Raw genomic sequence first — 16,999 nt, 5'->3', positions numbered from 1 at the left:
AACTTTCATTTGCAACCTTTGTTTTTATTGTGTTGCGTGAACTTTAGTCTAAAACAAGTCTTTAGTCTTTTCTCAGAGGCTGGTTAAAAACAAAAATAACCACGTTTTTTGTGTTGTACCAGTAATATTTAATCAAACCAACTAAAATTACTGTTGAATATGCAGCCGCAGGTGACTGAGATCACATGTGCCATCAGTTTTTCCATTCTGAGATCTTAATGATTTGCTTGCCGATGTTTCCTCCTTTCATCATGGAGCAAAACGCATCTGCAAGCAAGCGAAGGACTGTAAAAACACATATTATCCAGACAAATGCAACCAGTCAAACGCGCGTACCTCCTATATTTTCAATGCCATTGGTCACCATTTCCAGCGCCTGTAAAGTGCAAGCATAGAAATGAGGCATGGGCAGGGGTCCTCTCCATCAAACACGCATCATTAACCCCTCCTCACCTTGATCTGTCCTGATTTGACCCACTGGCTCAGCTCATAGAGGCCAGCATCTAGTTTGTCCGTATAGCTGAGCAAGATGAAGCGCTCCCGGGTGATGTTCTTCCTTTGCAGGACCTCTGATATCTCCTCACTCAGGGGGGGAGGATAAGGCACATCTTTGTTGTACTGAGAAATCTGCCCGCACAGGATCACATGACTGCTGTGGTTCATCTGGAGATGAGATGGGAGGCAATGGCCGGCTGGTAAATGTAAATACTAAGATCTGCAACCGTTGCAGCTCATATTTGTCTCACCTGGGAGATGACAGCATCACTGATGGTGCCTCCCACATTGTCAAAATAAACATCCACCCCGCCGGGGCAGCACGCCCTCAGCCTGGCAGGCACGTCTTCCGTGTTGTAGTTGATAGCTGCTGAAAAGCCCAGATCCTCTACTAGAGTTCTGCACTTCTGATCAGAGCCACAAATCCCAACCACTGTCACGCAGCCGTCCAGCCTCCCTATCTGAAAATATGGTACATTCAGGACGTCGCATCCAAACATTTGGTTCTATAGAGCTATACTTACCTGTCCAGCGATGGAACCGCAGGCTCCAGCTGCTCCACTCACCACCATGGTCTGGTTGGCATCCTTGGTCACATGACCTTTCTCCCTTATGCCGAAAAATGCAGACAGGCCTGTGATGCCCACCGCCCCAAGAAAATGAGACAGGTGTCCATCGACCAGCTGTGGATCAACCTGCGAGACAAATGTGTTAATGTCCCGGCCCGTGCCCCCACACAGCCGGAGCAGCAAGCCTTACCTTCTGTAAGACGGTTCCCTTCAGAACAGCGTGGGTCTGCCAGGGCCAGCTGAAGAAGGTGACCACGTCTCCCTCATTTAAAGCTCCGCAGCGAGTGGACTCCACCACACCAACACCTCCGCCATCCACACACTCGCTCAGCCGCCACGGAGTCAAGTAATCGGTACCGGTGTCTTCGTTCATTCTGCACCTCTGCAGGGGGAAATATGCACGCACGGTAGAGGAAAGGAGCTTTAGGGTGCATGAAGCCACGGGGGTTGAAAAAGAGGTGATCTAACCTTCATCACAAATTGATAAAGGCCACTTTTACAGAATGGAATTGTGTATATGTATTATCCAGTAATACCATGTAGGGGTCCACGGAGAGGTAAAGTGTCCGAACCATGACCTCCCCATCTTCTAGGTCAGGAACTAAGGTCCCCTCCTCCACACGGAAGTTCTCAGGCACTGGTGCACCGTTTTTGCCTTAATGCAAATAAAGCCACAAGGAGAAAAAAAAAGAGCAATGTCATGCCCCAGCGTGGGGTAAAAAATAATGTTCTTTCATACCTGGCCGTGAGTTGAGAACGATTCTCTTCACTGGCACCATTGTAGATAACGCCCTTGACAAAACTGTAAAGGAATCTTTCAAAACAAACACACCCCTCTACAAATAAGTAAAGTTTCTGTACTTCCCCAGGTCGCGGTTTTAGATGCTATAGTTACATGGTTACACGACAAAACCACCAACGCGTTTACTGCGCCTAGAAACACTGTATAAAGTGAGAGTAATTCTAGATTTGCGCAGGCTAATGTTCGCAGACAGTCGGACACTAGCTGGTGAGCAGCTTTAAGGCAGGAGGTTACCTGCCATGTACTTCCGGTTTTGTTAAATTTCGCGGCCGAGGCCTTTTGTACGTTATAGACACTTTTAATTCAGTAGTCGATTAAATACAACATTTTTAGAATCTTCGTGAGATTTGTTTACAGCCATTAGGTGGCCATTAAATGCGTTTCAAATTGCAAAAGGTTTATATGGTTAACGAGTGCATAGCAACACTTTTTTACAACTTTCGTGTGTCGTAGCCGTGTATGATCTTGCTAAACATAGAACGATGTTCTTTCATGCAATAGATGCGGTCGAGCTATATCAGCTACGCAGTTTATACCATCACTATTTTATTCTTCTAGTTAATGAAATCTGCTGTTGCTGAACGTATTCATCCCGTAGGTTTGTCATGAAGGTCGACGTTATCAATGCACTCCGTTAGTTCCGTCAGGTCTCCGATAGTAACAGTGTCGACCGAGTCAAGCCGGGACCTGGAAACAAAGTTAAAGTGATGTTGTCTCATTAGCACCACGGTGGCTCCTCTGTTAGCTCAGTTGCCATGTTTAGCAGTTGCAAGCACCATGGTGACAGGGCAATGAAGACAAATGCCACGGGAAGACGGACTTCAATGTAAGTACTGATAGGTCTGTTAGCTTGTGCATGACAAATGCTGTTGGTTGCGTTTATGGGGCAATTTGAGAAGTAAAATGCAGCTAGTAGCCACATTAGCCCTGAGACTTCTGTGCAGTTGCAGAGAGAAACACGTCAATTTCATAATTTCAGAAAATCCCCACAAGGTTTGAGTCATACATTTTCGTAATTTCATTATTCTCATAGTTACACTTGCCAAGAAAATAGAACTGATGCCAGTAGGAGAAAGTTATACCTTATACTGTCCAACCTTTAACCAAGGGCTGCACACATATCAGCAGTGACATAAGATGAATGCCACAAAACCACGTCAACGACTTGGTGCCAACAGGATGATGCACGTAAACGTTTTAGAGTTTGCACATTATTTTAAGGCTCAGAGTGAAACTTTGCAGAGTCTGGATGAAAGAGGACACCACAACCTATGGGGGACACTAACTGTGCATTATTATTTGCAGGAGTCACTTTGTTTTCGGTGCTGAGGTGTAATGCACACTGGAACAACTGGGCCTTGGAGCTAAATCCACAAACTAGTGTAAATATCTTCCAAGCTGTTTAATCTGTTTGGTTACGTTTTTATGCACCGTGCATGACAAGCTGCCATCAGTTGGATTATTAGCCGAGCGGAAGTCGGAGTAAAGTTGCACAAATTAGCCGACTACTGAAAAGTGCTGCTTTTCTTTCTCTCTCAGTTTATAGATACTTGCCTGTGAATACTCTAACTGTCAGCTCATGTGATGACAAAAGTAATTGTTAAAACAGCTGAATGTGATTTAAAGGTGATTCTTCAACTCCCAGATGCACAGTTATAAGTATCACAGCACTTATCTGCACATCAACAGATAAGGGATTGGAGCCTGCAACCCTCTGATTAGACCAATCCCTTTCCTCTGAGCAACGCAGTCTTTCCAGTTTCAACTCTATACATTCTGTTACCCTTTCCATATCCTGCGCTTCCAATTTTGAGAAGAAATTCGTCAGAAAAGGGAAGTTTGGAAGGGGGGAGGGAAAAAAAAGAAAGCTAAACTGAAAGGAGCCGGGTGTGACCTTCCCCTCCATCCTCCCATGTGTTGGAATTTCCCGCAAAGAATGAGAAGGATCTTGCGCCGTAAATTACAGCGCCGCTCACGTTGGAGGAAGGCCTTATATGGGCATGGAAGTGGGCGTGGCCACAGAGCTGGTAGCTGGGCAGGGAGGAAGAAGGAGGGGGGGGGGTCACAAGACCAACAGAGATACTGAGACGACGTACAGCAAAGAAAAAGGGCCGCATTGCCTGTGTGTGCGCGTGTTTGTGTGTGTGCGTGTGCAATCCCCGTGCAATAATGTGCAACGGACAGCGGCGGAAATGCGCCCGCGCTTCTGCAGATTAGCGCTGCGCTCGCGGACTGTTTACGCGCGGACGTCGAGCCCTGCTTTCTCCTCTGACTTTACAACCTGGGGGTGAGGAAGGGGGGAGCGAGTGAGGTCAGCGGCATAGCATGAGTCAACCTCGGGGATGTGTGCAGTCATCGCAGCAGGGCTGGATCGTGGCGGCTCTCCGGGGCTGAGAGTGTGCGTATCCACGGGCAGAGCTGCCGCCAGCGGCGGCGAGCGCGGTGAGTATCGACGGCTGTGCCGCTGTTGTTGTGCTCCGCTCTGCATGTTATTGTGGCCGAAGCTGGCGGACAAAGTTTTGTTTACCTCGCCGGGGAGAACTGGGCGCGCACTGGCGCGGATCTGACGGTTCGAGATGGTCACAACCAGGCACCGAGCGCGTTAGCCTCGCTGACAAGTTAAATTTGACTCCGGAGACGGTTTATTAGCCGTGCCACACAGCTCTGCTCTGCATTGTTGGCATGCTGTGGTGCAACCGGCCGTGGCCATAATCCGTTTCCTGCAACAAAGGCTCTCCCGTGAACGGAGCCGAGCTGCCTGGCGGTGTGGTGGCTGGAGGGGGACCCGGCAAGAGTCTTGCCTCTGGAGGACTGCGTGTTTTGCCCCCGCCGTGTTTGCGTGCCTTGCACGATGGAGGCCTTCATTGTGGTCGCTAGTGTGCGCCACACGGGCGATGGATTAGGGCGGCTAATGCTGCCTGACATTCATCTTAAGCCAATTTACCCTGTTACATTGTTTATTGAGTTAAAGCCCAGGCTCGCCCGAGGTTGCACCGACGATGCGTCACGATGATCCCTCACCTCGGGTGGTTTTGGTGGACGGGTCGCGCCACAACGTGGACGCTCACGCACCACCGGGAACGTGTCATTTAGTCATGTGCACCCTTTTCCCAGGTCGGATGTTTCGTAAGGTTTGATGACATGTTTATCTATAGGAGTTCTCACGCCAGTGATGGTGCACACACGCTGCACGGTCGCTGTGTTTTGTCGGTCCACGGTGCCCTGGAGCCAGTGCAGGATCTGAACAGCTGCAGCCGTCTATTTTAGGAAGCTTGCGTTTTACTGGGCCACTGGAGTAAACGTCGAGGATTGTCAGTCACTCCCTGCACGGCAGATATGGCCTTTTGCTGCTAATTTGTGTAATCTGTCATTTCTATCTGTAACAAAGGCTCCCTGTTCACTGGATCCCAACAGTTAGGATCTGTGGCAGATTGGATCATGTCAAAATCTGTTGCCAAACCTCGCCGTCCTGCCATACTTTTGATAATGGTGGCGGGTTTCCATGGTGATTAGCAAGAGCTCCAAAAAGCCACGAAAGCCTGCGAGGCCGTGGTGACTTTTTTTTTCTTGCGCTCCCCTTTCCTCCCGGCTCGTTGCACGTGTCATCGTGACTCATGCTTGCTCACTTTCAGCCGCTCTTCCTCTCTGAGTCTGCAGCCGCGGTTCAAAGGTCGCAGGCTCAATCCTGCTCGCGCAACTCAGAAGAGCCCGAATCCGCTCTGCCTGATGAAGCAGTGCTGCGGGATTTGGCCTTGTTTTCCGGTGCGTCCCGCCGGTGTCACATCCCATCATGAGCTGTGACGCAGTAATGTCTTGGAAAGTCATTTCCAGGAAGTATTGATTAAGCTGTAATAACCACCTCCCAGATTCGGCGTGCAGGCCGGATTACATCTGTATGTCGTGAGCTGTGTGAAGAATGACGCTGTTTACCTTTAAACTCTTTCAGTGGGGGTCTGTTGTAGTCAAAGGCGACCAGCAGGTTCTTGTATAGCTGAGGCGGGGTAATAATGAGCCCCCCCCCCCCCCCCCCCCCCCCCCCCCACACCCACCCTGTGGTGACCCCTTCAGACAGATGACTCCATCCTTGACCTCTTTCTTTTTTCTGTGCAGGGTGTTGCAATTGAGTGAGAAGACCAAGCTGACTTCTTCAGAGCTGCACACTCCAGGCTAGCAAAGAGCTGCAGAAGGAAGAAGATCCACTTTCACTTCGGCTTACATTTCCAGGGCGGGCTTGGGTTTGGCGGTTTTATTGTTCTCAGACTCGGCTTGCGCGGCGTTGAACAGAAGCAGCAGGCTCTCATGCCCGTCATGAGCGTGCCAGCCCAGCAGAAACCAGGCAGCAAAAGAACAGGCAAGCGCATCACTTTCTTCAACGAACAAAGCTTAGGGATGAAGGAGACTTCTCAGCACCCCGAGGGGTCCTATTATGTCCCAGGCGGCGGCGCTTCAGACCCCGGACAGAGCGAGGCGGCGAGTACCGTAACGTCCAATCCGGAGGCCCCTCAGATGTACCTCAACTCTGTCATATTCAGCCCGGACAAGGGTGATCAGAGCAGGGGTCACTTTCAGCAGACTGTGCCCATGAAGTGGGCCCAGCAGGAGCCCACTCAGCAGCAGTCCCAACAGCAGAGAGCCGTGTCCTGGAACACCATGCCCAGCTGGGGACAAAACATGGCCAATTACATCGGAGGTGTCAACGTCACCGACTCCAGGAACCAGAACGCCTTCGCAAAGTCCATGCACGAGGCTTCTGGGCTCCAGCAGCACCAGCCGCCTCCCGGCAGAGTTGCAGACAAGCTGCCCAACTCGGCTGCCGACACCTACAGGGATGCGGTCAAGGTCCGGGCGCTGGACTGGCAGCAGCAGGGTCCGACCTTTCAGGAGACTCTAAAGCCGGGGGCTCTGAATGCCCAGCAACACAGCGCATCGCACCCAGGGGGGAGTTCAGTGCTGCAGCCTTTCCAGCTGGCCTTTGGTCAGCCCAAGCAGCACCTGCCAGCCTACTACCAGGCCTTCCAGGGCAACCGGACAACCCTACCTAATCCACCTATTTATTCAACGCAGGCAAAACCCCCACAGCAGTTGCAGCAGCTGCAGAAGCAAGAGCAAATATGCCAGCAGCAGCAGCAGCAGCAGCAGCAACACATAATCCAGCAGCAGATTCAGCAGCAGCACCAACAGATCCAGCAACAGCAGATCATCCAGCACCACGTGCAGCTGCAGCAGCAGCACGAGCAGCAGCAACAAAAGGTACAGCAACAACAGCTCCAGAACCTGCAGCAAATGCAGCATCAGCAGTTGCAACAACAAAACCCTCATGTGCTTGACTATTACCCCGCAACACAAAACGCGCACCCTCACCCACACCCACATCCACAGCCGGTGGTGGTCCACTCCCAGGAGTCCTCCGCTCCAGCGCCGCTGAACATCCAGGAGCCGATCATCCAGGACATCACCCCGGAGCCCCAGCAGCCGTCGGACCCTCTACAGCCCCCCCTGCAGTCAGAGCCCCTGTACCAGACGCAGCTCCAGTCTCAGACACAGGTCCGAAGATCGCGCCGGCTCTCGAAGGAGGGCGGAGCGCCGTCCGACAACCCTTTCCTCCTGGCCTCATCCGAGCAGAGCGCACCGGAGACTCAGGGCTCCCAGAACGGAGCATGTGACGTCCAGGCAGCCCCGACAGGAGTCATCCAGAGCACACGCAGGAAACGCAGGGTGTCCCAGGAGGTCAACCTGGAGACCCTCGCACAGAAGGCCTCAGAGATGGAGTCGCTGCCCTCTCACGTAAGTAACCATTTCCTCTCCTCTCCACACGGTTGTACGGCAGTTTATATCCCACCTCTCGCGGCAAGCGGGAAGCCCTAATCTACTCCGAGAGTTAGCAGAGGGTTTAATTGTGGTGGGACTTTAGATCCCCTAGCAAGAATGGGAACGGGAACAAATGGCCCCTTGCAAACGGCAGGAAAACTGCCAACGCGTTGTTGTGTGTGACTAATGTGCCGAAATGCTGAATGTAATCAACACCCAGCAAAACACACGCCACAGACGTGAGCTGTGCCCCACAGAGACACACACCCAGAGTGAGCTTCCAGCTCAGATATTCATGGAAGTCATTGATTTTGGTGAACAAAGTTGATAAATTTCTGTATACCTGGTACTTATCTGTGTTTATGTGCTGGATGTCTGGGTTGTGCAACAAGTTGCACAAACAGCTCTGAGTCAGTGTTCGTGCCGTTAGCTCGGGCCGATTATATAGACGCTGTGTTTGGTTACAGGCCTGCACACCTCCCCCCCACCTTCCATCAAAGGCAAGAAACTCCAGCCCAGCCTTGTCTGCCCCTGCGCCCCTCCCTGCCTGCCTTTATGCATGTGGGGGGTGGGGGGTGGGGGGGGGGGGTGCAGGGTTGCCGTGCATGCAGAGCTCAGCAGAATTTCTCTCCGCTGCTGCGGTGCAGGGGCTGGAGTTTTCCACCGGCAATATTGTGCGCAGATGCAGCGTAGCTTTGGCCGGGCGGCGCGCCACGAAGCGGGGTAACAGAATGCATGTGTGCGGCCTGTGATGTGGGGGTTTAGAAGGCATTCAGCCACCGCGGCGCACGGCAGACCTCTGTGACTGACTTATAAGATGCGACTGTCGCTTTAATGGGAATTTAGGACTATTTTAGCTCTTTTTCCCTGCCTGGTTCTGGCAGAATATTTGGGATTCTTTGCAGTGAAGTGACTTTGTCGAGACACCTGAGAGTGACAGTGAGAGTGCGTTGGGCCTGACTGTGACGTGCGGCTCCTCCACTTGAGGGTTTTTAAGTAGACGGCCTGAACATTTACAGATTATGGCTTTGACCTGCTTTAGGAGCCCCACAGGCCCTGGAGTCCCACCGATTCGGAGGGTCTGAGCTCCAAGCGGGCCCGAGAAGATGGCCTCCTCCCTCTCATCATCCCCGTGTCTGTGCCGGTGCGGAGGCAGGATCCCTCCTCTCCGGACAGCGACGACTTGGGCCCGGCTTCCAGCTGGGCCCCCAGGCCTTCAAACCACCAGGAACCTGGCCGGGACGACCACAAGCCCTCTGTCATCGTCACTCGCAGGCGTTCTCTGAGGAACTCGCTGTCGGAGAGCTCGGAACAAGTGGGTGCATCTGTGATAATCCCAGTTCTGTTCAGATATTTTTATCAGATTAGATAAAAACGGGGGCTCTTCTGATCTCCACTGTGTCTTAGCTGCTGCGATTACATCTTTGCATTTATTCCACGCCACCCCACACTGCTCTCCCCTCCCCCACTGGGGCTTCATGTCTCCCCTGCCCCCATTTCAGTTGTGTACAGTTTTCCCTTTCCGTGTCTCACGTTGAGGGGGGTTGCAGTGTCCCAGATCAAAAAGATTATCAGGATTTGGCCCTGTTGTCCTGTACATTATGTACCCTACAGTGGAAGGTTGGGTTGCCCTTGCTTTTACCACTATCGCTGCGGGGGGGGGGGTGGCTTTCTTTAGCCCGCTAAGTCACACCTGTATCTCGCATCAGGTGAGTGTCTGCTGTGTCAGCTGTATGAGAATTCACTCTTTTCCTTATCAGAATGGAGGCACGGAGGGAGAGAAGGACGACGAAAGCAAAAAGTGCAAAAGACGCCCCCGGCCAGAGCCGCTCTTCATCCCACCGCCCAAGCCCAGCGTATTCATCGCCCCTCCCGTCTACTCCAGCATCACCCCCTACCAGAGCCACCTGCGCTCCCCTGTCCGGCTCGCCGACAACCCTCTCACCATGCCGCCCTACACGCCACCGCCCATCCTCAGCCCCGTCCGCGAAGGCTCCGGCCTCTACTTCTCCACCTTCCTGTCCTCCGCCGCCGCCGCCGCCAGCGGCCAGGGCCTGCCGCCTCCGGCCACCCCCAAATCGGCAACCCGCAGCCTGTTGCGTTCCAGTGAGTTCACCCAGAAGTTTGAGGGGATTCAGTTTGAATATGGTTTGAATTGTTAGTGAACGCGGCTTGTGTTGCCTCTCCTTCAGACAGCTGCGACATCACGCCACCGGTCCTGTCTGCGATGGGCGAGGCCACTCCTGTCAGCAGTGAGCCGTGAGTGTCCCAGCACTGACACCGGCCTTCGGCCTTACATCCTGATGTTACACACCAATAACCTGCTGTCGCCTCACAGCAGTCAAACCGGGCACTTTTATTATAAATTATGAGTAAGATCCCCTGGTTAATTTGAGGATTTGCGGTTACCGTAGCAACACTCGGGGCAGTTTATTTAAATGAGGCCGTCTAACGACAGAGGAAGCGGCTTTAATGAGGAAGCAGGCTGATGTCATCTGATACCGAGAGTACGAGTCTGCACACGTGCAGCAGAGATGTCAGGATACCGGGTCGATTTAAGAGTCCCCATGAATCCCTCAGCTTTTGGTAAATAACTGCCACTTGTTTTAACCTTTCGGCTGCGTGTCCACAGACTCGGCGTGTTTCTGCAGCGTTCATCTGTGTGTATGAGGCCTCTCGTACATCGGGGCTGTAGCCGGGCCTCCTATGTTTCCACAGAAACACGTTTGAACTCATAACAGCCCACCCTCCTCAGGGGAGGAATAAACACACACTGCGGGGGGAGGGGAGGGCAAGCTCAGGATTGTTTGGGTGATTTCCACTGGTTTGAGGTGATGTTCAACCCACCGGAGATGCAGCGTCTCTGCTGTAGTGCAGGGTTGTAACCCTCAGAGTTTGGGTTCAGGCTGCAGTGATCACGGCCCCGCCTCTCTCCCCAGACGGATAAACATCGGCTCTCGGTACCAGGCAGAGGTGCCGGAGCTGCGGCAGCGGTCGGCCGTGGAGCTGGACCACCACGGAGCGGAGCTGGTCTGGGCCCCCCTTAATCAGCTGGAGGAGAAGCAGGACTACCAGCAGAAAGGTCAGGAGAGCACCAGACGTCCACGGATTCAGACAGATCGTATGTTAAAAGCTCTCCTCGTCACAGTGAACGACCTCATGCACCTGGCCTGCTCCAGCGTCTTCTACGGTGGCGGCACCAACCAGGAGCTGGCTCACCACTGCCTGCACCAGTGCAAGGGAGACATCATGGTGAGCATCTGCCCCCCCCACACACACACACACCAGTCAGACTGGTTCTGTGACTGTTTGATCCAACATGAAAAGTAAATTTGAGTGGATGTCCCTGTGCTGAGAATTAAAACATGAGACATGAGAATTGCTGGAGCCTGATCATGTGACCAATCACAAGGGACGTTCCGCTCACGGCGTGGCGGAGCAAAGCTCCGTCAGGCCCTCCGTCACTGAAGACCTGTGACTCTCGGGCAGTCCGAACGCTCCGGTGAAGATTTCAGGCCCCAGCCACCAGCACTGGTCCAGCGTTGTCAAGGAAACCACATATGGGGGGGTGTCAAAGCGCCCACTCTCCAGCAGCAGCAGCCCGTCTTTCAGAATGCACAGACGGCCTCTTCTCCAAAGAATAGAAGTGTTTGTTAAAACAGAAGCATCCCGCACAGCTGCTCCTGACACCTGATCCGAGCATGAAATGAGAGGTGGCTCCGCTGCCCGGTTACCTGTTGGCAGTACGGGTTTATGGTTTATTCTGCCGCACGGTTTGCTTCCTGTAACAGGAAGTGTCCTAACAACCACTTTGTTGTCCTTCCAGGCTGCTCTGTCCCTCCTGATGTTGAAAAACCCAGTTCTGTCCACATCTCATCATCTGGCAAATTACCACTACTCAGGTAAATAAAGCTAAAAATAACCTGCGTGCACGCTCGCGCTCCGCTCTGTCGGGCGGATGTGTCGGACTCGCTTTCACTGCCTCTTTTTCCCCCTTGTGCAACCCGCGAGTGAGGGGGAGAAGGAGGCAGCTGCAGCGGCGAGAGTGTCGGGACTGTGGCGGTGGGGGGGTGGGCAGGCGACTGGAGGATTGTCAGGGCCGACATGCTGTGGGGGTGGCTACAGCATGTGGTTAATCCCTGGCAGAAGACAGTAGGCTCATTGTTTTTGGCAGATTTGACTGCGTGTGTGGTTTTTAAAGGCGGGTGGGATTGTCACACATTCAGAGCACCGAGGAGAAGCTGCGACTTGTTGAGCGCTGCGTGTTGCTTCTTTAAAAGTCTCGCTGCCCCCCCCCAGGATCAGACAGCTGGACTGCAGCTGAGAGACGCCAGTTCAACAAAGGCATCACAGCCTATAAGAAGGACTTCTTCATGGTGCAGAAACAGGTACCTGGTGCAGGAATTAAACCCGCCGTAACAGTTCCCTCCGTCTGCAGCGACGGGGGACAGAGCTGGTGCTAACGGCCCCCGCGTGTGGTTCACAGGTGGTCACCAAGACAGTGGCGCAGTGCGTGGAGTTTTACTACACCTACAAGAAACACGTCAAAATCGGCCGCAATGGGACGCTGCTGTACGGCGAGGCCGAGCCCGCTGAGAGCAGGAGCGGCGAGGAGGACACGGACCACAAGGTCGGGACCCCCTGCGGAACGTGGTGGAGTAAAGTTACAAAAGCTCGCATGTTAAACGACTTCTTTTTGGTTGCTCAGAGACTGGAGCCGCAGCAGGAGGAAGACAGCAGGAAGTGGGAAGGGTCAGCTGACAGGAAACAGGAAGCGGACCCCAGCAGCGTGACACACACGCTGCAGCCCACTCACAATGTGAGTGTGAAATTAGTAACGATGCGCGCACCAGAAAGGGCGCCAAATCAGCAGGAACAGACAGAAAAACATATTGTCCCCACTTGTTGACAGCGTTAGTCTCTCTGCCCAAATATCGGATGACCTGCTGTTTCCTGCACCTGCTTTCGGAAAAAGTCCCCTCAAAGAACACGATACTTTGAGGGGAAGATTCTGGAGGGTCGCTCGTGAAAATGGAAGAGAAAGTATTTGCAACACCTAAAAATACACCTGAAATTCATGAGTCATGAAGTGATAGGAAGACGGGTGTTTTCACCGGGTCACGGTGGGGATGCACCGCTACTGCATCATTACTAAACTAAACATGTCGATATTTAAGATGCTCTGGGAGAGAACTCAACATGTTTCTAGTTAGGTTTCTCTGCTTTTTTTACCGCTTTTCAATTCTGCAAATCTCCTGATTGGATGTGCTGCCCCCTGGTGGAATGTTCGGGGATAACGACCTCTCGAACTTGACATCACGCCGTTTTTCCCCTCATTGACCACTTCAAAGACTCAGCCTATTGATTTAAATAGTCCACACGAGTTTTTCACGCTTACATACTACTTATTGATTGAGTCACACTCTCTTTTTTTTTTTGTTCACAGCCTGGAACCGTCTTGATCATGAAAGGCCACGAGGAGCTGGGGAGGGCCCAGCCCATGTCGCGGGTCATCCACCCCCCTCACCCTGCCCCCAAAGTCCGCTATGATGTCAACGCTCGCAGGACGGGCCCTTCAGCGGGCAACAAAGCCACAGCGGGACCCGAGGGAGAGTTCCCCTGCAAGAAATGCGGCAGGTCAGTGGTCAGATGGATGGTCGGCGGGTTGTTTATGTAAGCAGGCCGGAGGACACCGAGTGTTGAATTTGAACTCTGGGTGAGCGCCTCTCCCGGCTTACAGAGACGAGTGTTGTGCGTGGTCGGGTGAAATAGCAGCCCATCCTCAGGCCTTCGCCACTGCCAGCGTGTCCTAGCAACAGCAACGGCAGGTTATTCCACACGGAGCCAGAGCGGCCCAGTAACTGGACAAGAGCTGCTCTCACCCTCTCCACAGCTCGTTATAGATCACCAGTACTGTTCCAGTCAGCCCAGCATCCATAATTTAGACTCTTCCGCCACAGCTAGTGACGGCTGCACATTTCCCGAGGCACCGGTTGTTCTCAGGCGGCCGTCTTTGGCGCTCCGATTGGTGTAAGAACACAGATTTCCTGTGATTTCTGCAGGATCTTCTACAAGGTGAAGAGCCGCAGCGCTCACATGAAGAGTCACGCCGAGCAGGAGAAGAAGGCGGCGGCGCTGCGGCAGAAAGAAGCCGAGGAGCGGGCGGCGGCCAGGGCCGCCGCCGAGGCCGCCGCCGTCCTGGCCGCTCGCCAGCAGAACGGCTCCCGGCAGATGAGCGGGGACAGCACCAATGACGATTCGTCAGACGGGGAGGACGTGGAGGACGAAGACTGGCAGTAACGGTCCGGGCGGCGCCTCCTCGTCAACCGGAGTGGGAGGAGGGGCTCAGAAGTCTGTGAATTCCGTAGAACCAGACGTCCGCTCGCCATATTCAGGGACGGGCTTCCGCCCGCGAGCGTGTGTCTCCGCCTGCCTGGACCGAGCGTGTCCACGCTGTCCAGAACTCACCGACGCCCCTTTACTCCTTTGCAAGAGTTCTCTCTTCCTCACAGGGCTCAGATCACAGCCACGCCGCCGCACCTCCTGGCGCTGTCCTCCAGGCCGCAGCTTCCTCAGCACTTAACACCCCCGACCCCCCTCCAATTTGAACGGATTGCGGGTTGCACCTCTGATGGACGCGTGCAAACCGTTGCCTTTGTTTCTCGCCGCTCTCCTGCACGCCAAAGCTGTCCAAAGCTTTCACCGATGCACCTCGCCCCCCGGGTGGCCACACCCCCTCCCGTCAGTCTCCAGTTCTATGACCCCCCCCCCCTCGACTTTTTGTAGTTTTTGCTCCTCACTGTTGATGTTTCGATACTTTTTATGGTAAAATGACAATCAATTTTCCAATGTTGTTGTTTTTTATATCTATATAAACACATAAACAGGTCAGTGTCATCTCTTCCGCCTGTGTAGCTGAATTATAGTTGATGTTTCTGTGAATATTCATGTTGACGATGGTTATTACAATTATTACATCCTGGTTTTTGGCTGCAGTTTAACAGAGCGCTTTTTCGTACTCGTCTGTATCTTATTTTGCTCCTCTTTTTTTAATTATTGTTATTATTTAAACAGATACTACACGCTGCCTGTTTTATTACTGTGAGATTTTGTTCTTCTTTTGGAAGCCAGAGATGAAGAAAAGGCAGAAATGTGCAATAGAGCAAGTCGACCCATCTTCCCCGGCCGCTCGTATGGTCGCCTCTGACTGTTGAAAAGGTTTTTTTTAAAAAAAAACAGACACCAGCCTGGCGTGAACATGTTCTTCTGGGTTCTCTGGGCAAAGGTTAAGGGGTTATCTTCCTTTAAAGGGCAAAACAGAGGGGAGTTGGGAGCTGAAGTGGCTCCGTAGGTTAATCCTGGGTCTATGCACAGACTCTGGGTGTGTGTGCGCGCGTGTGTGTGCGTGTGAGGTTAAAACTGTACACCAGAGATAAAAAAGACAGGATTTTGCAGACTGTTAAGATATTTGGTATGTTAATTTATATTTCCTTTTTATTTGGGTTTGAGGTTCATTGGGGATGTTCACAAAAACGCTGTTGAATCAAGGCCACGACTCCAGAAAACTGATGGCTGTAAACTCCTCATCCTGCCGGTTAAGGGAATTTCAATTTCAAGTTAAAGAAAAGGTTTATTTAGCTAAAGATTAGACAATATATCAGAGTTTAACTGTATGTTTGCATACTTTCTATGCTATTTTCATATGGGGTTCACACTAACGAAAAAGGAAAGAATCTCAAGTGCTTTTTACTACGGTGTAACTTATTCGTTTCGGTTTAATTTTTACCACCTGTGATTTTAGTAATGATTTATGAAGCACTATATATTAAAGTTTTAAAACATTCTTCAGGATTTTTTGTGTCTGTATGATTAATCAAGGAGTGTGTGCCAGTGACTGAGTCTGGGTGTGTTCCCCTAAAAGTCCACAAGGGGGCAGCATAGCTGCACGCGTCCACTCATCGCAGTTCTTATAGAGAGCTGAAGGGGGCGCTGTTGTACCAGCGGCGTGGACAAACGTGACCGGACAGGAAGAAAGGCAGATTTTTTTAACCTTAATTTCCTTTGACATCTCAAAGCAACTACTATTCACCTCCGCGTCATCTTTCCTGCTCAAATCATTCAATAATTTCCCAAAAGACACACAAAAGGATCCCAAAAATCACTTGGCAAACGCGCCCATCTAACCGGAAGTTGAAGCCCGGCGTCTATAAACTGCGCAGAGGTTCAGAGCGTCTAAAACCCAGCTTTTGCTTCTAAAGAATGTCAATAAAAAGTAGCTAACCCGGCTTCTTCCTCTTTTATAGAGCTCATAATTACTAAAAACATCCGCATAAAGAATCTGAGGAGCCAGATATATTTTATTAATAATGTAATAACTAAACAGCTTCATTGGTAGTTTGACCAGTGAAGTTCTACTTTTTAGACACATTGTAAGCAAATGGGCTAAAAATTTAGCTTCATGCTCGCTGCGATGAGATTCTTAAAGGGAAACAGCTGCAGGCTAGAAATCCTCAATGAGTAAAATTCATTTTGTAGGTGCATCCAGAGTGTTTATTAGGCTCCAGATCAAGGCCAAGAGGCTGGACATCGTCATGGTCTGGCCCAGGGTGGAGGCTCTCTCCTGGGCCTGTGTGTCAGGGAGGATCTGGCAGCCTCACACACGCTGCAGGCATCATTTCTGGATCCTGACGAGCTTTCACAGTTGCACAAAGCCTGCTTGGACACATCCGAAGGGTCGGGGCGCAGAAGTGGAACCAGAAACGTGCACCAGCACTAATCAACAGCAGAAAGAGGGATTTTAACATTGGTCGTCAACAGGTTGGGAAGTGGAAACTCTAAGACGGGCCACAGCGTTCCTGCGTGATTTACATCCTAATATTTAAGTTCTCTCCTTCAAATAAGGACCGGCGTCCTCGGAAAGATGTTCCAGATAACAGTAATGATGTTCTGGCAGGAGCAGCACGCCACGATCGGCCGCCTTTGATCCCAGGCTGGGTGGGTGGTGTCCCGAACATCTGATCCAGATTAAAGCTTCCATCCTAATATGAGGAGAATGACTGGTTCTGCACACAAATGTCAGTTTACCCTCTCGGTCCCAGTATAACCAGTATAACCAGTCTGTTTATCCTCCACATCCCAATATAACCAGTCTGTTTATCCTCTCTGTCCCAGTATAACCAGTCAGTTTACCCTCTCTGTCCCAGTATAACCAGTATAACCAGTCGGTTTATCCTCTCTGTCCCAGTATAACCAGTTTACCCTCCATCATTTATCTTATCTCAGTTTATGTAACACCAACACCGTTCCCATGGTAACGCCGTAAACA

At 51.8% G+C, this 16,999-nt stretch overlaps 2 protein-coding genes across 3 annotated transcripts; one reads left to right on the top strand and one right to left on the bottom strand.

Annotated features, from left to right (window-relative positions):
* Nucleotides 1–104: 104 nt before the first annotated feature.
* Nucleotides 105–2,168, bottom strand: ptgr2 (prostaglandin reductase 2). The gene is made up of 8 exons (XM_003962391.3): nt 1,804–2,168; nt 1,601–1,719; nt 1,255–1,446; nt 1,020–1,190; nt 747–956; nt 454–663; nt 337–376; nt 105–267 (listed from the first exon to the last, which is right to left on the bottom strand). The coding sequence occupies exons 1-8, from the start codon at nt 1,841–1,843 to the stop codon at nt 194–196; spliced, it is 1,056 nt and encodes a 351-aa protein (XP_003962440.2). The 5' UTR covers nt 1,844–2,168; the 3' UTR covers nt 105–193.
* A 210-nt stretch (nt 2,169–2,378) lies between these two features.
* mideasb (mitotic deacetylase associated SANT domain protein b) lies at nt 2,379–15,525 on the top strand. Of its 2 annotated transcripts, none has more exons than XM_029832941.1 (13): nt 2,379–2,692; nt 5,977–7,650; nt 8,717–8,989; nt 9,435–9,780; nt 9,867–9,933; nt 10,614–10,756; nt 10,823–10,926; nt 11,501–11,576; nt 11,974–12,062; nt 12,161–12,304; nt 12,383–12,493; nt 13,121–13,311; nt 13,737–15,525. In XM_029832941.1, exons 2-13 carry the CDS (start codon nt 6,166–6,168, stop codon nt 13,972–13,974), a joined length of 3,267 nt encoding a protein of 1,088 aa, XP_029688801.1. In that variant the 5' UTR covers nt 2,379–2,692; nt 5,977–6,165; the 3' UTR covers nt 13,975–15,525. The 2 variants fall into 2 exon arrangements, with proteins under 2 accessions (XP_029688801.1, XP_029688800.1); XM_029832940.1 differs by lacking the exon at nt 2,379–2,692 and adding an exon at nt 3,926–4,308.
* Nucleotides 15,526–16,999: the final 1,474 nt, after the last annotated feature.

This window comes from Takifugu rubripes, chromosome 2, assembly GCF_901000725.2.
Source record: "Takifugu rubripes chromosome 2, fTakRub1.2, whole genome shotgun sequence".
In the NCBI taxonomy this organism is placed as follows: Eukaryota; Metazoa; Chordata; class Actinopteri; order Tetraodontiformes; family Tetraodontidae; genus Takifugu; species Takifugu rubripes.
The sequence above is the reverse complement of the archived record's forward strand: the minus strand, read 5'-3'. Positions and strand labels throughout refer to the sequence as shown.